Source organism: Heterodontus francisci, chromosome 9 (genome assembly GCF_036365525.1).
Source record: "Heterodontus francisci isolate sHetFra1 chromosome 9, sHetFra1.hap1, whole genome shotgun sequence".
Classification (NCBI taxonomy): Eukaryota; Metazoa; Chordata; class Chondrichthyes; order Heterodontiformes; family Heterodontidae; genus Heterodontus; species Heterodontus francisci.
In genome coordinates, this window is record NC_090379.1 from 22,506,168 (window position 1) to 22,530,925 (window position 24,758).

Genomic DNA, 24,758 nt, shown 5'->3' on the forward strand with positions numbered 1-24,758 from the left:
TGAAGCCTTTCATCCTTATGGTACGATTCTAGTAAATTTCCTCTGCAACCTCTCTAAGGCTTTGACATCCTTCCTAAAGTGTGATGTCCAGAATTGAACACAGTACTCCAGCTGCGGCCTAACCAGCATTTGAGAAGAGTTGAGGATAACTTCCTACCTGTTGTACTCTATGCCATTGCTTATAAAGCTTTATTTGATCTTCGTATCATCTTCAAATACCCAATCCATATTTTCCAAATTCTACTTTCCAGCTCCACTGGGGAACGATTCTGATATCAATTTATTCTGATATACAATTTTATCCTACAACTATAAAAGACGTGAGTATGTGCGCCCTCAGAACTCCCTACATTTGCACCCCCTTTAAACTTATACCGTTTAATTTACATTGCCTCATCATATAAATAAATCAGTTCACACTTGTGTGCATTAAATTTTATCTGCTTGTTTGTCCATTTTACAAGGCTGTTTGTCCAAATGTTTATTACATTTTCAAGTTTTGTGGCATCTGCAAACTTTGTAGTTATGAAGTGGGAACAATATCATGATATAAGTTTTTTTTATTTCTTCACGGAATGGGAGAATTGCTGACAAGGCCAGCATTTATTGCATATACCTAATTGCCCTTGAGAAGATGGTGGTGTGCCAGGTGGATCCAAGGGGTAACATTGAGATGAGGGGTTGGCCCTTTCTATAACGTCTGCACCATTTCTTTGAACGGCAAAAAAGTCACCTTAGGAATTGCTGATGATTCATCATGACACCGCTAAATGTAAAATATGGCTTGGAAAATGATAAAATGATTGCTAATCTTTGTGATAGACTTCTACACTTGTATCTTTCTGTTCTGTGGGAGATGTAAGTGTGGCAAAGTGGAAGAAGTTTCAGTCTGGGTCAGTTGGAGTCTGTCCTTTTCTATTTCTGATAATCAAATGCAGATTACTTATTTGTAATAGTGAAGGCATAAAATGCATCAACTAAATAGGCTGACCTGGCTAATGTCAATGAGGGCAGTTGCATTAGATTTAACAACACAGGTATCTGCCTTCTAAAATTCTACAATATAAAGAGACCTGAAATTCATTGAATCATAGAATGATACAACACAGAAGGAGGCCATGTGCCTATGCCAGTTCTTTGAAAGAGTAATCCAATTAGTCCCAAACCCTTGCTCTTTTCCCAGATGCGTGCATTTTTCAAGTATTTGTCCAATTCCCTTTTAAAAGTTATGATTGAATCTGCTTCTAACAGCCTTTCAGGCAATTCATTCAAGATCCGTAACTTAATGTGTAAATGTTCTTTTTCTTCAAGCCACTTCTAGTTCTTCACCAATTACCTTAAATCTGTGTTCTCTGGTTACCAACCCTTCTGCCATAGGACAGTTTCTCATTTACCCTTCATGATTTTGACCTCTAATATCGCAACTTAACCTTCTCCGTTCTAACGAAGACAGCTCTGTTTTATCTTGTCTCTCCATGTAACTGACGTCTTTTACCTCTGATACCACTCTAGTAAATCTCCTGTGTGGCCTTTCAAAGGTCTTGACACTCTTCCTAGAGTGTGGTGGCCAGAATTAGCCACAGTACTCCAGCTTGGGCCTAACCAGTATTTTATAAAGGTTTAGCATAACTTTCTTGCTTTTCTACTCCATGCCTCTATTTATAAAACCAAATTGATTACAAGACACATCTTGGGTTTATGATGGTTCCAAACTGCTTGTTTGTCCATAAAAGCAGAATACTGCGGATGCTGGAAATCTGAAATAAAAACAGAAGGTGCTGGAAATACTCAGCAGGTCTGGCAGCATCTGTGGAGAGAGAAACAGAGTTAACGTTTCAGGTCACTGGCCTTTCATCAGAACTGGCAAAGGTTAGAAATGTAATAGTTTTTAAGCAAATAAAGCGGGGGTGGGGAAAAGAGAACAAAAGAGAAGGTATCGATAGGACAGAGGGCCAGAGAGATTAACTGACAAGGAGGTCATGACACAAAGGCAAAGAGAGTGCGCTGATGGTGTGGTGAAAGACAAAGCATTAGTGCAGAGAGGGTGTTAAATGTCACAATAATGAACAGCCCTAGCCAAAAGCACAAACATGAAAAAACCAGCGGGCAGGCACATAGTTAAAAAAAATGATGAAACAAAATAAAATAAAAAACAAAAATAAAAAGGGTCGGTCATGCTCTGAAATTATTGAACTCAGTGTTCAGTCCAGGAGGGTGTAGTGTGCCTAATCAGTAAATGAGGTGCTGTTCCTCGAGCTTGCGTTGATCCCTAGAACACTGCAGCAAGCCCAGGACAGAGATGTGGGCGAGAGAGCAGGGGTGTGTGCTCAAGTGGCAAGCGACCGGAATCTTGGGGTCACGTTTTCGGACTGAGCGAAGGTATTCCGCAAAGCAGTCGCCCAAACTGTGTTTGGTCTCCCCAATGTAGAGGAGACTGCATTGTGAGCAGCGAATACAGTATACTTAATTGAAAGAAGTACAAGTATATCGCTGCTTCACCTGAAGTGCTTGGGACCTTGGATACTGAGGAGAGAGGAAATAAAAGGGCAGGTATTAACACCTCTTGCAATTGCATGGGAAGATGTTGTGGGATGCTTGTTTGTCCATGTAGTTTATGGTGACCTGGAGCTCCTTGATTACATTACTGCCTTGTAACCACAACAACAGAAACTTGCACTTATATTAGGACAGATGACTAAAAGCTTGGACAAAGACGTTGGTTTTAAGGAGCGTAATGTGAGAGATGGAGAGGTTTAGGGGGGGAATTCCAGAGATTAGGGCCAAGGCTGCCAATGGTCGAGCAGTGGAAATTAAGAATGCACCAAAAGGCCTGAATTCAAAGAGCATAGAGATCTAGGGATTTGAAAACAAGGATGAGAATTTTCAAATTGAGGCGTAGCTGGACCAGGGGTCAGTGTAGATCAGTGAGCAGTGCAGTGTTAGCCCAGTAGCGTGTCCTTGCCGATGTTAGTGGAAAAGTGGGATCCTGGCCAATATTAATCTCTCAACTAATGTAAAAACAAATGATCTAATCATTTTATCTCGTTTGTGGGCCGTTGCTATGCACAAATTGGCTGCTACGTTTGTACATTACAACAGTTGACTGCACTTTAAAAGTACTTCATCGGCTGTGAAGTGCTTGGGACATCCTGAAGTTGTGAAAGGCGCTTTATAAATGTAATTCTTTCTTTGTGAAATGCTGGCTACTCAATCTGACATCAGGAAGCATTCTTGAGGGTGTTAAATACATTCCCCTATTTTTGAAAAGCTCTTTTGAGTTTGCATGTATGGAATCCAATTTCTTATGTATTTCGAAATAAAACTGCTTATGAATAAATTATTCTTGATGACACAAAATATTTTGAAAGGGAGAGCATACAATGGTCATTCACACCTTGTGAGCTGCATTGGATCCCAAAATGGATTATATGACTTGCTACTGGGGTTAGCGGAATCAACTGCATGACACAAAGATGATGAAGTTGAATATATTGAGTTCAGAGGAGTTGTAGTGAATAACTTTGCACAAGTGTTGAAACAAATTATTTTGTTAATAGAATTATTCCATGGAAAAAAATTTTCAAGGATAATTTTAGGATAAAATCATGACTTCTGGGTATTTGCTTCCCACAGAGGGAAGTAGTGCTTAAAGAACTTTAATATCCCCACGTGTTTTGTCACCAGGAGTCCTCATGGCCTGATGTTCATACATCTACCAGTGTTTCAGTGGATTGGGGATTTTGACCTGTGCTTCCCCACACCTTGAATTCTGCACCTTTTTTGCCAAAATCTTGGTCTTGCCAAATGATAGTGTGTGTTTTGGGGATGGGAGGGAAAAGAGGTGGTGTCACCTTAAATGTTTTTGGTAGTTTACAACAAAGTTACAATATGTATGATAGCTCTTTCAGAATTGTAATAATGCAAACTTGGAATTTTTTACAGTTCAGAAAGGCTTACAACATGCGGGCAATTTGTTAGAGAAACTTTTTCATGGGCTGTGGGCAACACTGTTAAGTCGGTATTTATTATCCATTCCTGAGGACATAAGAGTCAGCCACATAGTATGGAACTTGAATCGTGTTTCGGTTAGGCCAGGCAGAGGAGGCAGGTTCCCTTAAGGAAGAGATGCTTCAGGTACAGGCTAGGTACATTCCAATGAAAGGTAAAGGAGCAACTAACAGGGCTCCTTGGATGACGAGGGAGATAGAGATTATAATGAAGCAAAAAAGCTGTATGATGCATGCCAAGTGAATTCTTCAAGTGAGAACCAGGCCAAATACAATAGGTTGAGAGGGGAGGTGAAGAGGAAAATTAGACTGGTAAAGAGAGAATATGAGAATAGAATGGCAGTCAACATAAAAGGGAAACTAAAAATCTTCTTCTGCATGTTAATAGTAAATGGGTAGTAAGAGGTGGCGTGGGGCCTATTAAGAGACAGGGTAATGCATGCTTAGAGGCACAGGGCAAGACTAATATACTAAATGAGTACTTTGTATGTGTTCACTAAGGAAGTGGAATCTGACAAAATATCGATAGAGTAGAGGTAATGGATAGGGTAAAAATTGAAAAGTTGGGGATGGGGGGAGAGTATTAAAAAAGCTGGCTATGCAGTAGATAAGTTGCTTGGTCTGGATGGCTTGCATCCAAGGTTGCTAAAAAAAAAAGTGGGGATGGAGATGGCGGAAGGGCTTAACATCATCTTCCAAACTTGCCTGGATACGGTGAGGTGCCAGAGGATTGGAAAGTGGCAAATGTGACATCCTTATTCAAGAAAGGGTGTAAGGACAGTCCTAGCAATTTGTTTAACATCAGTGGTGGATAAGGTTTTAGAAACAATAATCAGGGGAAAAAATCAACAGACACTTGGAGAGGTTCGAGTTAATTAAGGATAGCCGGCACGGATTTGTAAAAGGAAGATCATTCTTGACTAATCTAATTGAATATTTTGATGAGGTAACAGAAAAGGTAGATGAAGGGAATGCAGTGAATGTTTATTTGGATTTTAAGAAAGAGTTTGAGGTACCACATAAAAGACTGGTTAACAACATTGATGCTCATGGAATAACAGTGTCCAATTGGATAAAAATATTGGATTAAGGACAGAAAACAGTGAGCTGTGGTAATGGTTGTTTTTCAGACTGGAGGATGGTAGACAGTGCTAGGTCCACTTTTTTTTTGCTATATATAAATGGCTTGGCATTCAGAGTTGAATCTCAAAATTTGCCGATGGCACCAAACTTCAAGGTGTGGCAAATATTGAAGATGATATGAATCGCCTGCAACAGAACATGGATAGGCTAGCAGAATGGGCAGAGAGGTGGCAGATGGAATTTAATACTGACTAGTATAAAGTAATGCATTTTGGCAGAAGGAATAGGGAGAGGCATTATATTCTTAATGGCACAGTTCTAAAGAGTGTGCAGGAGCAGAGGGACCTGGGGGGTGCATGTGCATTGATCTTTGAAGGTGGCAGGGCATATTGAGAGAGTGTTTAGTAAAGCATATGGGATCTTGGGCTTCATAAATAGAGGCATTGAGTACAAAAGCAGGGAAGTTATGCTGAACCCTTATAAAGCTCTGGTTTTGCGTCCAGTTCTGGTCACCACAATTTAGGAAGGATGAGAGAGTCCTTGAGAGGGTGCAGAGGAGATTTACCAGAATGGTTCCAAGGATGGGGGGATTTTAGTTACAAGGTTAGGTTGGAGAAGCTGGAGGTGTTCTTAGAACAGGGGAGATTTAATAGACATGTACAAGATTATGACAGGCTTAGATAGGTTAGACAAGGAAAAACTGTTCCTATTTACTAATGGTGCAAAGACCAGGGGACACCGATTTGCAGGTTTTGGGCAAGAGATGTAGGGGAAATATGAGGAAGATCTTTTTTACACAGTGGGTGGTAATGACCTGGAACTTGCTGCCCACAAGGGTGGTGGAAGTGGCGACAATCAATGACTTCAAAAGGAAATTGGATGGCCACTTGAAGGAGATAGACTTGCAGGGCTACGAGGATTGAGTGGGGGACTGACTGAATAGCTCCGTGGAGAGCTGGCATGGACTCGATGGGCCAAATGGCTGCCTCCTGTGCCGTAAATAACTCTGACTCCTTGTTGGGTGTTTATAACTTTCGGTCAGCTATTTCTAGCCCATGAATTACCGGATTTATTGAATTAAGTTGCACAATTTGACATGGTGGGATTTTAGCTTGTGTCCTCTGGGTTTCATTGCTATAAACCACTAGAATACTATACACACATAGTAATGAGAACTCACTGGATTAAAAGGAAATCTGGGTTCAAATATATTTCTTTTTCTAGGCACCAAGACAAGTATTGATGAGCCCCAGTCGTTCTGATATAACCTGCATTATTCAAGTTCCCACAAATGGAGAATATGTATTAAATGCCCTTTATTTTCTTCATTTAAAATATTCTTTGTCTTCCTAAAGGAATAGAGGAATATTGTTTGTATTGCACTTGAAGATTTAGTAATTCTTTATTTTAAATTTTCCTGTTTGAATGTACACTGAGAAAATCCTTGCTCCTAACATTTAATTACTGACAAAATATATATTTAAGCTACACTAATGAAAAGGCCTACTATCTTAACATTTCTAGTTTTGTATATTTCAGTCAGCGGCAGCGAGCACTGTGACGGCATCTGGCGATAAGAAGTCTAACGATTGCACCAAAGCAGTAAATGGCTCCTATCAAGTAAGTGAGAGACATCCTGTGAGAAATGTATGTTCACTGTGTAGATGAAGTATTAGTAAGTTAGTACTGTGAACTAGAAATTGGAGAAGTTCCTCCACTTTGACCCTACAGTATATTCAAGTAGTGGTCAGTATCCCGTATCACAACTCATGATTGGTCAAATGATACATTGATAAAAGTATGGTTGCTTCAAGTGTGACACGCTGAACCAGGAAGGTTGAGGAGTGGGTTTGGATGGTGCTGAATTGAAACAACGACAGAGGAGTTGGAACTGGGACATGAAGTGGAAGAGGAGCTGCATATTCAAAGTTTTTGGAGAATAGCTTGCCAGAGATTGAAGCTTTTAATTTTTTGATGCAGTGGGATTGGTACTGTATGCCAAAAGTTTAACAAATAAAGGGGTGAACTCATGGTCAGCAAACTATATTTAAAAATATTTTCTAGCTAAAACCAGGAAGAGCACGTAGCAAATCCTGATGAGGCTGGAATTTTAATTTTATTTTTCCAAATATACAGCAGGCAACATAGTCCTGATGGGACCATTGGCATTTTTTTCTAAGTCAGGGAGTGGAGCTAATGAGGTGTAGGTCCCAGTTCAGAAGCTTGAGCATGTATTCTAAGTTGGCGCTTTAGTACTGAGTACTGTACTGTTGGGTGTGCTATCTTTCCCCTAAGATGTTAAACGGATGCCCCATCTGCCCGCTCAGATGGACCTAAAAGATTCCATGGCACTTTCCAAAGAGAAGAAAAGTGTTCTCTCTATTCTGGCCAGCATTTATTCCTTAACCAATATGACTGAAACAGATTATCTGGTCATTTATCACCTTGCTGTTTGTGGGACCTTGTGCGTAAATTAGTTGCATCATTTCTCCACATTACAACAGTCACTACATTTCAAAAAGTACTTTATTGGCTGTAAAACACTTTGAGAAGTGACAGCAATGCTTACCATGTGCAAGATGCCCTTCAGGAACTCACTGAGCCTCCTTCAACAGCACCTTCCAAACCCACAAGCTCTACAGCCTAGAAGAACAAGGGCAGCAGACACATGGGAACAACACCACCTGCAAGTTCCCCTCCAAGCCACACATCATCCTGACTTGGAACTATATCGCCGTTACTTCACTGTTGCTGGGTCAAAATCCTGGAACTCCCTTCCAAACAGCACTATAGGTGTACCTACTCCACATGGATTGCAGCAGTTCAAGAAGGCAGCTCACCATAACCTGCTCAAGGGCAATTAGGGATGGGCAACAGATGTTGTCCTTGCCAGCAATGCTTACAACCCATGAAAGAATTAAAAAGAAAGGAGTCTGGACGTTGGCTGATAGACATGACTGTGCATATGACTATGCCAAGCTGTTGCTTGATTAGTCTGTGCGACAGCGCTCCTAACTTTGGCCTTGTTGCCGCATGTTAGTGAGGAGGATTTTAGGATCGACTGGACTGGGTGTGCCTGCATCAAGCCCAAATCTGACACTTTATTTGAACCAGGGTGGTCTGTCTGCTTTTCCTTTTTTGTAGCAGTTTAATACAATTGAGTGCCTTGCTATGCCATTTCAGAGAACATTAAGAACCGCATTGGTGTGGGACTGGAGTCATGTATAGACCAAACTGGGTAAGGGATGGCAGGTTTCCTTCCCTTAAAGACATTAGTAATCCACTTGGACTTGTATAACAATCCAGCATCTTCATAGTCACTTTTTGTTCCAGTGTTTTTTTTTTACACTGAATTTAAATTCACAAACTGCCACCGTGGAATTAGTCCAGTAATGCAGCCACTATGCCACTGTACTGGTAGCATCAGGTGTTTTAGTAATGAACACATGGCTGTGAGTTATTACTACTGGCCCATCTCTCCTCGTAACTTGATATTATTTTCAAATATTAGAGTATTCACGAAATTATTTTCATGGCATAAAAAAATTAGATTTTATATATAGGAAGAGAAGGAGTAAAGCTGTAATAACTAAACATTTAAAATATATAGGTACATGAATGTACATATTAATGTGTTGTTTCTCAATGCTAATAATAGTGATCTGGTTCCACCTTTGTTAATATATTGCTTCTCCCAGTTATCACAACAAAGTAAACTGCTTCCACTGACAAAGAAACTTCAGTACATTAGGTCTATATATAAACAGGGTTAATGTAGACAATATGGAGGCTGTAGAGACGTAAACTGTTCACATGGCAGTTTCCAGTAGTAGTTATTCTTCATGCAACAACCTATTGAATAGTTTGCGGCGTTTGAAGAAAAATAAATCAAGATTGATCTTATTTGAGTACTTATGAAGCAAAAAGTGAATCTTTGAAAGAAGATACCTTGTAGAGAAGAGTGGAGCCTGAAGAGCAGCAGGACAGGAGGTTTGAAAAAGCGCGCCAAAACATCTGTGGGAGAAAGGCAGAGAGGAGCGGAGCCTGAGGAGCAGCAGGACCGGAGGTTTGTGTGGGAGAGAGGCAGAGAGGAGCAGAGCCCGAGGAGCCGGGGAAAAATTGAAAAGTGACATCAGAGTGACGTCACATTGAACAGTGAGAGCTGGGGTCAGTATTCAGGTAAGTTTTTAATTTAATTGAATCAACGTAGAGTAAGACTTGATTGATTTTTAACTATATAAACTAAAGACTAAAGCGGTTTTAAAAAAACTGAAGACCAGTCGGAAATTTAAATAACAAATTAAAATCTAATTATATAAAATAGAGATGCAGGGCCAGGTGATGTGTTGTACCTGTATGATGTGAGAGCTGGTGCACCCCATTGTAGTTCCTGGTGAACACATCTGTAGCAAGTGTTGGCTGCTTGAGGAACTCCGGCTCAGAGTTGATGAGCTGGAGACTGAGCTTCGGACACTGTGACACATCAGGGAGGGGGAGAGTTACCTGGATGCTGTGTTTCAGGAGGCAGTCATACCTCTTAGATTAACTACTTTGAATTCGGCCAATGGTCAGGGACAGGAGGGTGTGACTATGAATGAAGCAGGTAGAGGGATCCAGGAGGTAGTGCTGCAGGAGCCTCAGCCATTGTCCTTGTCCAACAGGTTCGAGATTCCTGCTCCATGTGTGGACGAGAGCAGGGACTGTAGGGAGGATGAGCAAACTGACCACAGCACAGTGGTACAGGGAGCCATTCAAGTTGGGGGAGAAAAGAGAAATGTAGTCGTAATTGGGGATAGTATAGTTAGGGGCATAGACACTGTTCTCTGTGGCCAGGATCAAGAGTCCCAAAGGCTCTGTTGCCTACCTGGTGCCAGGGTTCAGGATATCTCATCTGGGCTGCAGAGGAACTTGGAGTGGGAGGGAAGAGATCCAGTTGTCGTGGTCCACGTAGGTACCAACGATCTAGGTAGAATGAGGTTAGAGGTTCTGCTGAGGGAATATGAGCAGCTAGGGGCTAAAATAAAAAGCAGAACCAAAAAGGTGATGATCTCCGGATTACTACCTGAGTCACGAGCAAATTGGCAAAGGGTCAATAAGATTAAAGAGGTAAATGCGTGGCTCAGAGATTGGTGTGGGAGAAATGGGTTCGAATTCGTGGGACATTGGCACCAGTACTGGGGAAGGAGGGAGCTGTTCCTATGGGACAGGCTCCACCTGAATCATGCTGGGACCAGAGTCCTGGCGAATCGCATAACTAGGGCTGTAGATAGGGCTTTAAACTAAATAGTGGGGGGGGGGGGGGTGGGTTCAGTTGCATGGAAAAACAGGAGGTTAAAGAAGAAGGTAGGAGTGCAGGTTAGTGGTGAGGCTGATTGTTACCAAACTGCAAGAAGTATACTGGTTAAAGCAGAGGAAAGTAATAATAAACAGGTGAATAAAGCATCAGTGCTGAGGGACAGGTTAGGGGATATAGCCCAAATAAAAATAGGGCGGCGCAGTGGTTAGCACCGCAGCCTCACCGCTCCAGCGACCTGGGTTCCATTCTGGGTACTGCCTGTGCGGAGTTTGCAAGTTCTCCCTGTGACCGCATGGGTTTTCGCCGGGTGCTCCAGTTTTCTCCCACAGCCAAAGACTTGCAGGTTGATAGGTAAATTGGCCATTGTAAATTGCCCCTAATATAGGTAGGTGGTAGGGGAATTGAGGGAAGGTGGGGATGTGACAGGGTAATGGGATTAATGTAGGATTAGTATAAATGGGTGGTTGATGGTCGGCACAGACTTGGTGGACTGAAGGGCCTGTTTCAGTGCTGTATCTCTAAATAATAAAAAAAATAAGAGTTCTATATATAAATGCACAGAGTATAAGGAATAAACTAGATGAGCTGCAGGCACAAATTCAAATGGAAGATTATGATGTGGTGTCCATTGAGGAGACGTGGCTGCAGGATGGTCGGAACTGGGAACTAAATATACCTGGTTATCAGGTTTACAGGAGCGACAGAAAGTGGCACGGGGTGGAGTAGCCTTACTGATTAGAAATAATATCACCTCATTGGTGAGGGAGGATATAATGAGAGGAAAGCATCCAGTGGAGACCTTATGGGTGGAATTGAGGAACTGACAAGGATCTAAAACTGTAATAGGTGTGTATAGACCCCCCTGGTAGCAGTTCTGAGGTGTTAGATTGTATAAATGCACAAATTAGGCAAGTGTGTAACAAAGGCAGAGTAGTATTAATGGGGGATTTTAACTTGCACATAGATTGGGAGAGGAAGACTAGCACCTGTCAGAAAAGTAGTGAATTTCTGGAATGTGTCTGGGATAGTTTCCTACAGCAATATGTCCAAGATGTAACAAGGGGACAGGCAATATCAGACTTAGTTATGAGTAATGAGCCAAATTTAATTAGTAGTCTAACTGTGTGTGAATGTTTATCAAATAGCGATCACAACGTGATCGAATTCAAAGTAGCGTTTGAAAGTGAAAAGCATGAATCAGCTACTAGAATTTTAGACTTGTGTAAGGCTGACTTTACCGGGATGAGACAGAGACTGTCCATGGTAAACTGGGTAGATCTGCTAATGGGTCAAACGACTGAAGAACAGTGGAGAATATTTAAAGAAACATTTAATGAAATACAGAGTGAGTATATACCCCTGAGAGAAAAAAGCTCCACTTCACAGAAAAAACAGCCATGGACAACTAAAGAGATTAGGGATAGCATAAAACAAAAAGAAAGGGCTTACAAAAATGCAAAATGCAGCACAGATCAGGCCGAATGGGATCGATACAAAGACCAGCAAAGAGTCACAAAGCAGCTTAAAAGAGCTACTAAAACAGATTATGAAAGGAAACTTGCAAGGGACATCAAAATCAATAAGAAGAAATTTTATAGTTAGATAAAGGGAAAGCGGGTGGTTAAGAGCAATGTAGGCCCACTAAAAGCTGAAAATGGAGATAATTGTCATTGATAATGGGGGAATGGCAGACATGTTGAACAATTACTTCGCCTCAGTATTTACAGTTGAAAAGGAGGATAACTAGCCGGAAGTCCAGATAAAATTAATAGCCGATAGGGAACAGGGACTTAATACAATTGACGTAAGTAAAACATCAGTAACAAGGAAATTAATGGAACTAAAGAGTGAGAAATCCCCAGGACCTGATGGTTTCCATCCGAGGGTGTTAATGAAAGTAGGGGAGCACATTGCAGATGCCCTAACTATAGTGTTTCAGAGTTCCCTAGATTCAGGAGCAGTCCCTCTGGATTGGAAAGTTGCACATGTCACTCCACTTTTTAAGAAGGGTGAAAGGAGGAACCAAGGAAATTACAGACCAGTTAGCCTGACATCTGTGGTGGGCAAGTTGCTGGAGTCTATAATCAAGGATAGGGTGACTGAACTAGTGGACAGGGGAATTTAAAAAAAAATTCATTCCTGGGATGTGAACGTCGCTGGCCAGGCCAGCATTTATTGCCCATCCCTAATTGCCCTTGAGAAGGTGGTGGTGAGCAGCCTTCTTGAACTGTTGCAGTCCATTTGGGGTAGGTATACCCACAGTGCTGTTAGGAAGGGAGTTCCAGGATTTTGATTCAGTGACTGTGAAGGAACGGCGATATAGGTCCAAGTCAGGATGGTGTGTGATTTGGAGGGGAATTTGCAGATGGTGGTGCTCCCATGCATTTGCTGCCCTTGTCCTTCTAGTTGGCAGAGGTCACGGGTTTGGAAGATGCTGTCTTAAGGAGCCTTGTTGCGTTGCTGCAGTGCATCTTGTAGATGGTACACACTGCTGCCACTGTGCGTCGGTGGTGGAGGGAGTGAATGTTTGTAGATGGGGTGCCAGTGAAGCGGGCTGCTTTGTCATGGATGGTGTCGAGCTTCTTGAGTGTTGTTGGAGCTGCACCCATCCAGGCAAGTGGAGAGTATTCCATCACGCTCCTGACTTGTGCCTTGTAGATGGTGGATAGGCTTTGGGGAGTCAGGAGGTGAGTTAGTCGCTGCAGGATTCCTAGCCTCTGACCTGCTGTTGTAGACACGGTATTTATATGGCTACTCCAGTTCAGTTTCTGGTCAATGGTAGCCTCTAGGATGTTGATAGTGGAGGATTCAGCAATGGTAATGCCATTGAATGTCAAGGGGAGATGGTTAGATTCTCTCTTGTTGGAGATGGTCATTGCCAGGCACTTGTGTGGTGCAAATGTTACTTGCCACTTATCAGCCCAAGCCTGGATATTGTCCAAGTCTTGCTGCATTTCTACACTGACTGCTTCAGTATCTGAGGACTCACGAATCGTGCTGAACATTGTGCAATCATCAGCGAGCATCCCCACTTCTGATCTCATGATTGAAGGAAGGTCATTGATGAAGCAGCTGAAGATGGTTGGGCCTAGGACACTACCCTGAGGCACTCCTGCAGTGATGTCCTGGAGTCAGATGATTGACCTCCAACAACCACAACCATCTTCCTTTGCGCTAGGTATGACTCCAACCAGCGGAGGGTTTTCCTCCGATTCCCATTGACCTCAGTTTTGCTAGGGCTCCTTGATGCCATACTCGGTCAAATGCTGCCTTGATGTCAAGGGTAGTCACTCTCACCTCACCTCTTGAGTTCAGCTCTTTTGTCCATGTTTGAACCAAGGCTGTAATGAGGTCAGGAGCTGAGTGGACCTGGTGGAACCCAAACTGAGCATCACTGAGCAGGTTATTGCTAAACAAGTGCCGCTTGATGGTACTGTTGATGACACCTTCCATCACTTTACTGATGATTGAGCGTAGGCTGATGAGGCGGTAATTGGCCGTCCTGCTTTTTGTGTACAGGATATACCTGGGCAATTTTCCACATTGCAGGGTAGATGTCAGTGTTGTAGCTATACTGGAACAGCTTGGCTAGGGGCGCGGCATGTTCTGGAACACAGGTCTTCAGTACTATTGCCGGAATATTGTCAGGGCCCATAGCATTTGCAGTATCCAGTGCCTTCCGTTGTTTCTTGATATCACGCGGAGTGAATCGAATTGGCTGAAGTCTGGCATCTGTGATGCTGGGGACTTCAGGAGCAGGCCGAGATGAATCATTAACTCGGCACTTCTGGCTGAAGATTGTTGCAAATGCTTCAGCCTTCTCTTTGGCACTGAAGTGCTGGGCTCCCCCATTATTGAGGATGGGGATATTTGTGGAGCCACCTCCTCCAGTTAGTTGTTCAATTGTCCACCACCATTCACGACTGGATGTGGCAGGACTGCAGAGCTTAGATCTGATCCGTTGGTTATGGGATCGCTTAGCTCTGTCTATTGCATGCTGTTTACGCAGTTTGGCATGCAGATAGTCCTGTGTTGTAACTTCACCAGGGTGACACCTCATTTTGAGATATGCCTGGTGCTGCTCTTGGCATGCCATCCTGCCCTCTTAATTGAACCAGGGTTGGTCTCCTGGCTTGACGGTAATGGTAGAGTGGGGGATATGCCGGTCCATGAGGTTACAGATTGTGGTTGAGTACAGTTCTGCTGCTGATGGCCCACAGTGTCTCATGGATGCCCAGTTTTACATTGCTAGATTTGTTCGATATCTATCCCATTTAGCATGGTGGTAGTGCCACACAACACGAAGGATGGTATCCTCAGTGTGAAGGCGGGACTTTGTCTCCATAACGACCGAGCGGTGGTCACTCCTATCAATACTGTCATGGACAGATGCATCTGCGGCAGGCAGATTGATGAGGACGAGGTCAAGTATGTTTTCCCCTCTTGTTGGTTCCCTCACCACGTGCTGCATACCCAGTCTAGCAGCTGTGTCCTTTCGGACACGGCCAGCCCTGTCAGTCGTGGTGCTACCAAGCCACTCTTGGTGATGGACACTGAAGTCCCCCACCCAGAGTACATTCTGTGCCCTTGCCACCCTCAGTGCTTCCTCCAAGTGGTGTTCAACATGGAGGAGTGCTGACTCATCAGCTGAGGGAGGGTGGTAGGTGGTAGTCAACAGGAGGTTTCCTTGTCCATGTTTGACCTGATGCCATGAGACTTCATGGGGCCCAGAGTCGATGTTGAGGGCTCCCAGGGTGACACCCTCCCTACTGTATACCACTGTCCCGCCACCTCTGCTGGGTCAGTCCTACCGGTGGGACAGGACATACCCGGGAATGGTGATGGCAGAGTCTGGGACATTGTCGGATATGATTCCGTGCGTATGACTATGTCAGGCCGTTGCTTGACTGGTCTGTGGGACAGCTCTCCCAACATTGACACAAGCCCCCAGATGTTATTAAGGAGGACTGTGCAGAGTCGACAGTGCTGGCTTTCCTGTAGTCATTTCTGGTGCCTAATTTCTGATGCTGGGTGGTCCATCCGTTTCATTCCTTTTTATTGACTTCGTAGCGGTTAGATACAACTGAGTGGCTTGCTAGGCCATTTCAGAGGGCATGTAAGAGTTAACCACATTTCTGTGGGTCTGGAGTCACATGTAGGCCAGACCAGGTAAGGACAGCAGATTTCCTTCCCTAAAGGACATTAGTGAACCGGATGGGTTTTTACAACAATCGACAATGGTTTCATGGCCATCATTAGACTAGCTTTTTAATTCCAGATTTATTAATTGAATTCAAATTCCACACTCTGCTGTGGTGGGATTTGAACCCATGTCCCCAGAGCAATACCCTGGGTGTCTGGGTTACTAGTCCAGTGACAATACCACTACGCCACCGCCTCCCCATGTCAATGGATGTTATTTATATGGACTTCCAGAAGGCATTTGATAAAGTCCCACATAAGAGACTGTTAACTAAGTCGAAGCCCATGGATTTGGATTTGAGGGCAAATTATTGACGTAGTTAGGAAGTTGGTTGAGTGGTAGGTGACAGAGAGTGGGGATAATGATAAAGTACTCCGATTGGTAGGATGTGACTAGTGGTTTCCTGCAGGGATCTGTGTTGGGGCCTCAATTATTCACATTATTTATTAATGACTTGGATGATGGCATAGTAAGTCATATATCAAAATTTGCTGATGATACAAAGTTAGGCGGCATTGTAGACAGTCTAGATGATAGCATAAAATTGCAAAGAGATGTTTACAACTAGGTGAGTGGGCAAAACTGTGGCAGATGGATTTCAATGAGGGCAAGTGTGAGATTATCCATTTTGTACCATAAAAGGATAGAGCAGGGTACTTTCTAAATGGGAAGAGGTTAAGTACAGTGGATGTCCAAAGAGACTTGGGGGTTCAGGTGCACAGATCTTTAAAATGCCACGTGCAAGTGCAGAAAATAATCAAAAAGGCTAATGGCCTGCTAGCCTTTGTATCTAGAGGATTGGAGTATAATGACACGGGTTATGCTGCAGCTGTACAAAACCCTGGTTAGACCCCACTTGGAGTACTGTGAGCAGTTCTGGGCACCACACCTTAGGAAGGATATATTGGCCTTGGAAGGGAGTGCAAAGTAGCTTTACAAGAATGATATCTGGACTAGAAGGGTTAAGTTACGAGGAGCGATTACACAAGTTAGGCATGTTTTTTCTAGGATTTGGAAGGTTAAGGGGTGATCTGATTGAAGTCTTCAAGATATTAACAGGAAAAGACAGGCTAGATAAAGATAAACTATTTCCACTGGTTGGAGATTCTAAAACTAGGGGGCATAGTCTAAACATTAGGACCAGACCGTTCAGGAGAGATGTTAGGAAGCACTTCTTCACACAAAGGGTGGTAGAGGTTTGGAGCTCTCTCCCACAAACAGCAGTTGAAGCTAGAACAGTTGTTAATTTCAAATCTGAGATAGATAGATTTTTGTTAAGCAAAGATATTAAGGGATATGGGCCAAAGGCAGATATATGGAGTTAGGTCGCAGATCAGCCATGATCTCATTGAATGGCGGGACAGGCTTGAGGGACTGAATGGCCTACTCCTGTTCCTGTCCTATGTAGTAATAGGACTCAAAATTTTCACCGCCAACTTCATTATTTTTGAGATTCTGCCAATGCAAGTAATAATTTCTTGCTCAATTTTAGCTGTATATCGGTTTCAGTGGAAAGACATTGAGAGTTAAGGCCAACCACGTGATAGAATTTTGTTTCTAAATCAGACAGTGTCCTATAAAATAGGATTCATGTCAGAGTCAGGAGCCAGCATTCCATAAAAATTACTTGTTTTTAGATAGTGTTTTTTAGAATATCCCAAAGTTTTTTTTTTACAGCAAATAAAGTACTTTTTGGAATATAGTCACTGTTGTAGTGTTGAGAAATGATGCAGATAATTTGCGCAAAACAAGGTACCACAAACAGCAAGAGTACACAGCCAAGCTGGCTAATTACCATCCAATCAATCTACCCTTCATCAGCAAAGCAACAGAAGAAGTCGTCAACAATTTCTTTGAAGCAGCAGCTACTCACTAATAACATGCTGACTGATGCACAGTTTTGATTCAGTCAGCATCACTCTACTTTGGACTTCAGTAGAACTATGACCCAAATACAGACAAAAGAGTTGAATTCCAGAGGCAAGGCGAGAGTGACTACCCTAGACATTAAGGTAGCATTCGACTGAGCATGGCACCAAAGAGCCCTAGTAAAACTTAAGTAAATGTGGATCAGGGTAAACTCTCCAGTGGGTGCATTCATACCTGACACAAAGGAAGATGGTTGTTGGAGGCTCATCACCTCAGCCCAGGACATCGCTGTGGGTGTTCATCAGGCCAACATCCTCGACTTAAGTATCTTCAGCAGCTTCATTGATGACCTTCCTTCCATCATAATGTCAAAAGTGGACCCGTTTGCTGCTGATTGCACAGTGTTCAATTCTATTCGCAATTCCTCATGTAATGGTGTCGTCCATGCCTGTATGCGAAAGATCTGGAGAACATTCAGGCTCGGGCTGGTAACTGGAAAGTACTATTGTGGCACATAAGTGCCAAGAAATTACTATCTTCATCAAGAGCAAGTTTAACTTTCTCTCCTTGACATATGATGGCAGTAGCATTGCTGAATCACTATTGACCAGAAACTTAACTGGTCAGGTAAATACTGTGGCTACTAGAAACAATAGAGGCTGGGTATTCTATGACAAGTGGTTCATCTAACTCCCCAAAGCCTCTCTACCACCTAGAGGCACAAGTCAGGAGTGTGATAGATTACTGTCCAGTTATCTGGATGAATGCAGCTACAACACTCGAGATGTTTTTGAAGATTTTGGGCAAGAATGTAGGGGGAATGTGAGGAAGAACGTTTTTATGCAGCATGTGGTAATGAACTGGAACTTGCTGCCCACAGGGTGGTGCAAGCGGAGGCAATCAACGATTTCAAAAGAAAATTGGATGGGCTCTTGAAGGAAATAAACTTGCAGGGCTATGGAGATCGGGCAGAGGAGTGGGACTGACTGGATTTCTCCATGGAGAGCTGGCACAGACTCAATGGGCTAAAAGGCCACCTCCTATACCTTAAATGACTCTACTCTAAGCTCTACACCATCCAGAGAAAAGCAACCTGCTTGAGTGGCAGCCCATCCACCACTTTAAGTATCCACTCCCTCCACCAGCGGCGCACCATGATTTCTGTTTGTAATATCTACAGGATGCATTACAGCAACTCGCCAAGCCTTCTTTGACAGCACCTGCCAAACCTGCGATCTCTGCCGCCTAGGAAGACAAAGGCAGCAGGTGTATGGGAACACTATCACCTCCACATTCCCCTCTAAGTTGCACACCATCCTGACTTGGAAATATATTGCTGCCAACGCAGTATTGGTGGGTCAAAATCCTGGAAATTCTTAGCTCATATGTGGAAATGCTTTGACCACATGGACTGCTGCTTCTCAAAAGACCCAGCTCACTGAGTCTCTCTGAAACCTGAAATGTTAACCTATCTCTCTCCACACTGGTGGTTCAGATGAAGGGTCATAAACCTGAAATGTTACCGCACTCCACAGATACTACCTGGCCGCCTGAAAATTTCCAGCATTTTCTGTTTTTATTTAAATGTATGGATTTGATAACTGAAGACAGTTTGTGGATCGGAAGTGTGGCAAAATGAAACACATTTGTTTATTTATTGGATTTCTTTCACAGCATACGCAGAATCTCTTTTGTGCATTGCTAGCTGTTTCTCAAAGTTGCAAGGGTTATGTATTATGGTCTGGCATGCTGCAGGAATTGATATGCAAGGGTTGTTGACTATCTTCTCCTTGGAACAGATCATTTGGTATCTCAGGAAGTTGCCAAGCCAATCCATTTAACATGAGAACCCTGTGAATTGCTGATCACTTAATGTAGTTAAAAGAAACACGTTAATTCTTTTTTGTTTGAATATTGGAACTGTATCTTGGTCAGTATTGACGCAGACTGTAGTTAGCTTGAAGCCAATAGAGTTAGGGCTAATAACTTTAAGACCTATAGCGACATAAGAGTTGTTTTCAAGGGGCAGTTTAATGTTGAAGGTTAACAAAGAAGAGCTATTGTTGTAGTAAATTTGTCTTGTAGATCGTAGCTTGAGCAAAGTTTGATATTGTATATTCTGTATGTCAAAGTCATGAAAGTTACATTGTGATTGCAGATCTCAAATTTGTCTAGATAGTGAGCAGGTAAACATCCACCCTGGATGGTAGAGGTTGTTAAGACTTAGTGGCCAGTAGTGCTGAATCCAAGTATATATCTTACGTTGGAGCAGAAAAAAAAATTCGATGACTGAAGGATTTGAGCTACAAAATAGCATATTGAGCAGAAGTGGAATGGGGTAAATAAAAGAGTAAAATTTTAGTAATAATTATGCTGGATTTGGGACTCGCTGGAATTCGGGACAAAACGCAGTGAAAAATAACTTATGAAGTGGGAGAGAAGCTTTGGAAGACAAGTGCAGTATTAATATTTTAAGTTTTCACTTGTGAGCAATACTATTAGAGATCAGTTAGTCTTAAAAGTTTACAATAGGTGCTACTAGGTACTAAAATTTCCCACATCTAAATATGTCTGTTAATATGCATAACAAATTTGGAATATTTTGTCTGTACTGTGATACAACATAGATTACATGGGTGGTCAGCCCTGTAGCAAACTTACAAATTGTGATACAAATACAAGAGCAAAATACTGTGGATACTGGAAATCTGAAATAAAAATGGAAAATGCTGGAAATGCTCAGCAGGTCTGGCAGCATCTGTGAAGAGAGAAACTGACCTGTCAGAACTTTCATCCGATAGGTTACAGACCTGAAACATTTCAGGTCTGTAACCTTTCATCAGATTAAAGTTCTGATAGGTCAGCTTCTCTCTTCACAGATGCTGCCAGACCTACTGAGTATTTCCTGCAGTTGCTGTTTTTATTACAAATTGTGACCCCTGAATTGTAAACGTAAATTAAAGTGAATTCTCTGTGTTCCCTTGGCAGCAACAACAACAGCATTATTGGTACCAGCAGCACCTGCAGAACCTGCAGAAACATGGAAGCAAACAGTATGGGGGCGAGCAGGAACAGAGTCAGAGTGTAGAAATGAATCAGACCAGTGACTCTGTGCAGCAGAAACCAGGAGAGACCAAGCCCTCTTATGCTACTCAGCCACCTTTGCCACCAGCTCCACCTTATGAGGCCCCCAAAACACAACCTCCACCTCCGCCACCCAAAGAGGAGATACCCCCACCTCCACCACCTGAAGAAGCAAAGGTAGGCAAGACCTTTTTGTGGTTTATGACTTCTCCTTGTTGTCATATAGAGGAGAAATTTTCATGCACATATTGCCAAACTTGTCATCCAGGTTTATTTGTAGGACATCTTGGATCAAGGTTGGAACTTTTCAGTAGATTTCTCCAATTCCAGTTGATGATCATCAGCAAATTATTAGTTTTGTTTTTTGGGTACTTTGGGATAAAGTGTATATGTAAGAGAGCTATAAAAAGCATGTTCATTGCTTAAATGGATGGGGATCATTTTGAAGTCTTGTTGCATTTACAGCTGTTTAATTCACTCAGTGGGTTTAGATGATTTCTTGCAACATGAATAGTTTCTAAGCAGAGTCATTGATTCATTACGGCACAGAAAGAGGCCGCTTGGCCTATCGAGTCCGTATCTGACTCTTTGAAGTAACAGGGAGGGTTATGTGGTTGATGTGTATATGGACTTCATAAAGGTACTACATAAAATACCATATCATAGACTTGGCATAATTAAAGCCCATGGAATTAAAAGGGCAGTGACTGCATGTGTGTGAAATTGGCTGAGGGACAGAAAGCATAGCAGTGGTGAATGGTTGTTTTACAAACTGGAGGGAAGTGTACAGTGGTGTCTCCCGGGGTCAGCATTGGGATCACTATTGTTATTGATATATATTAATGACCTGGACTTGGACGTACAGGGCATAATTTCAAAGTTTGCAGATGTCATGAAAGTTGGAATTGTAATAAACCGGAGGATAGCAGTAGGGTTCAGGAGGGCATATAAACTGAAAATGCTGGAAATCTCAGCAGGGAAATAATTAATGTTTCAGGTCAATGACCTGAGGAAAATGGTGCATGCTGTAAAGTTTCAAGTGAGCTGAAGTTTATGGGTGGGGGTGAGGCTGGCTCGGAGAGCATCGGTGTAATTGAATCTGAAGGTGACAAAGGGTTTCAGTGACTGAAGAGCTGTGTTATGAGTGGAAGTAAGTGGTGATAAAGGTTGAAGTAGCTGATCTTTGATAACAGTTTCATTCAGCTGGCAACAGTGGCTGAATTGGGGTTTGCAGTCAGTGGTAAGAGCTGGAGGAAATTCCAGCTCATCCAGGACAGGATGATGAGCAGTTTCACAGCCAGTTTGCACATTGCAAGATTGCATCAACAACACATAAAAAGGAGAACCATTTCATCTATTTTCCTTGCTATTCACTGCATTGTTTCAATTATATTATTCAGTTGGGAAAGCCAGAAATTGAATGTCTCAACAGAAAAATAGATGTTCTTCTGCCTTGTTTGCTGACCCATAATGCAAGGGCAGCTGTAATGAGCTAGCACTGTTGTTGATCCGTTGTTATCCACCTAATCGTAGCAAGAGAAACATGTGCAATGGCTGTCTTCCTGCTCCCACACTTTCACCTCGGTGTCCCTCTCCCCGCAAGGATCTGTCCTTGCCCCCCCTCCTCCTTCTCATTTACATGCTGCCCCTTGGATACATCGTCCAAAAATACATCAGTTTCATGTACTCTGACACCACCCAGTGCTACCTCACCACCACCTGTCTCGACCCCTTCATTGTCTCTCAGTTGTCTGACATCCGTTACTGCTTCAGCCTAAATTTCCTCCAACAAAATATTGGGAAGGCTGAAGCCATTATGTTCGATCCCTGCCACAAACTCGACTCCCTTGCCACCGACTCCCTTCCTCTGCCTAATAACTCTGAGATTGAACCAGACTGTTAGCAACCATGGTGAAATTTTTGTTCCCGAGATCCCTTATATCCACGTATGACTAAGGCCACCAATTTCCATTACCATAACATTGGCTGACTCCAGCCCCTGCCTCAGCTCTTCTGCTGTTGAAACCCACGTCCATGCCTTTGTTAGTTTGAAACAATGACTATTCCAACGCACTCTTGCCTGGCCTCCCACATTTTACCCGCCATAAACTTGAGATCATCCAAAACTCTGCTACCCACGTTCTTACTCATAAGTCCCATTCACTCATCACCCCGCTGCTCGCTGACCGACATTAGCTCCCAGTGACGCAACACCTCAATTCTAAAATTCTCATCCTTATTTTAAAATCCCTCCATGCCTCACCCCTCCCTATCTCTATATTCTCCTTCAGCCCCACAACCCTCGAAGATATCTGCATTCCTTTAATATTCAACTTGTGAGCATCCCTGATTTTAATCACTTCACCATTGTTGGCCGTGCCCCCCGCTGCCTGAGCCCTAAACTGGGATTCCATCCCTAAACCTCTCTGCCTCTCGACCTCACTTTCTTCCTTTAAGATGTTTCTTAAAACCTATCTCTTTAACTAAATATTTGGTCACCTGCCCTAATATCTCCTTATGTGGCTCAGAACATATTATGTTAAAGGTACAATATAATAAAAGTTCTTATTATTGATCCTTGTTGTCGTCAACTCAATTTTCAACCAACTTGCTCCGCACCAGTGTCTCTTTCCACCTCCCCTGCTGGTCCTTCAGGCCAGACCCAGTTTTGTTCTGCTCTTTATTAAATTAATTTTACTAGAGCAATTCAAAATTAATCCCACTGCTCTGTTATTTCCCCCCCCGCTCCAACCCCCAACTCTACCTTTCCCTCTGTTTCAAATATTTATCCAGCTTTTCCCCAAACGTGTTGCTTCTGTTACTGATTTGCCACTAAGAGGAAATGTAGTCTCTGTTCACACCACTTTTTTAATTCATTCTTGGGATGTGGGCGTCACTGGCTGGACCAACATTTATTGCCCATCCCTAATTTCCCTTGAGAAGGTGGTGGTGAGCTGCAGTCCATGTGGGATGAGTACACCCACAGTGCTGTTAGGACAGGGAGTTCCAGGATTTTGACCCAGCGACATTGAAGGAACGGTGATATAGTTCCAAGTCAGGCTGGTGTGTGGCTTAGAGGGGAACTTGCAGTTAGTGGTGTTCCCATGCATTTGCTGCCCTTGTCCTTCTAATTGGTAGAGATCGTGGGTTTGGAAGGTGCTGTCTAAGGAGTCTTGGTGCATTGCTGCAGTGCAATGTTTGGTTGGGGTGCCATCCAGCGCGCTGCTTTGTCCTGGATGGTGTCGAGCTTCTTGAGTGTTGTTGGAGCTACACCCATCCAGGCAAGTGGGGAGTATTCCATCACATTCCTGACTTGTGCCTTGTAGATGGTGGACAGGTTTTGGGGAGTCAGGAGGTGAGTTACTCGCAGCAGGACGCCTAACTTCTGACCTGCTGTTGTAGCCGCGTTATTTATATGGCTACTCCAGTTCAGTTTCTGGTCAATGGTAACCCCCAGGATGTTGATAGTGGGGAATTCAGCGATGGTAATGCCATTGAATGTCAAGGGGAGATGGTCATTGCCTGGCACTTGTGTGGCATGAATGTTACTTGCCACTTACCAGCCCAAGCCTGGATATTGTCCTGGTTTTACTGCTGTCAGGCAAATCCCCCCCCACCCACCTCCAAGACTGAGGCACACATTATTTCGCGATATGAACAAAAACTTAACATTGCAAGCCCGGACTGGAAGGACATTTGCATAGTACCAGACAATGTTGAAACAATGGGGACCCAGCAGTTGCTTCCCCAATACACAGAAGTGGTCAAACCAGTTTTAGTCACATGACTAGCTGGCTGGGGTTTTTGAGTTTGAACTTCCAACAAAAGATTTGAACTCAGAACGCCGTGTGCTCATGGACTGAGAACATCTCCTCTCCTGTCTGCCTGCCTTCATCTCTTGCCACGGAACTGAATTTTGTGTAAACACGTGAAACTCAAAGAGAGAAAGGTTTCCTGTGTGAACAAGGTTTTAAGAGGTCTATTGGGCCCCAACTAAATGCGAGACCATGTCTTCAATCAAGGACTCAAGAAACAGTAACAAGATATTACCTCAAACTGTTCTACTTATCTTCTCTTTTCTGTCCCTATCTGCATGTTTATATCGCGTGTGTATGCTAGCGTGGGCGCATCGTATATCCGTAGGTGTGAACCATATTAGAGTTTAAGGTTTAGTAAATTTCATCGTTCTCCTTTAAACCAAAGAAAGCCTGTTTAT

At 43.0% G+C, this 24,758-nt stretch overlaps 1 protein-coding gene across 1 annotated transcript in view; it reads left to right on the top strand.

Moving 5' to 3' along the window:
- The window catches only part of ylpm1 (YLP motif containing 1), a 152,524-nt gene that overhangs the window by 13,191 nt on the left and 114,575 nt on the right, over positions 1 to 24,758 (top strand). Inside the window, exons 2-3 of the mRNA XM_068038138.1 lie at positions 6,630 to 6,710; positions 20,447 to 20,719. Coding sequence (XP_067894239.1) covers positions 6,630 to 6,710; positions 20,447 to 20,719 — 354 coding nt within the window. The remainder of the gene's footprint in view (positions 1 to 6,629; positions 6,711 to 20,446; positions 20,720 to 24,758) is intronic.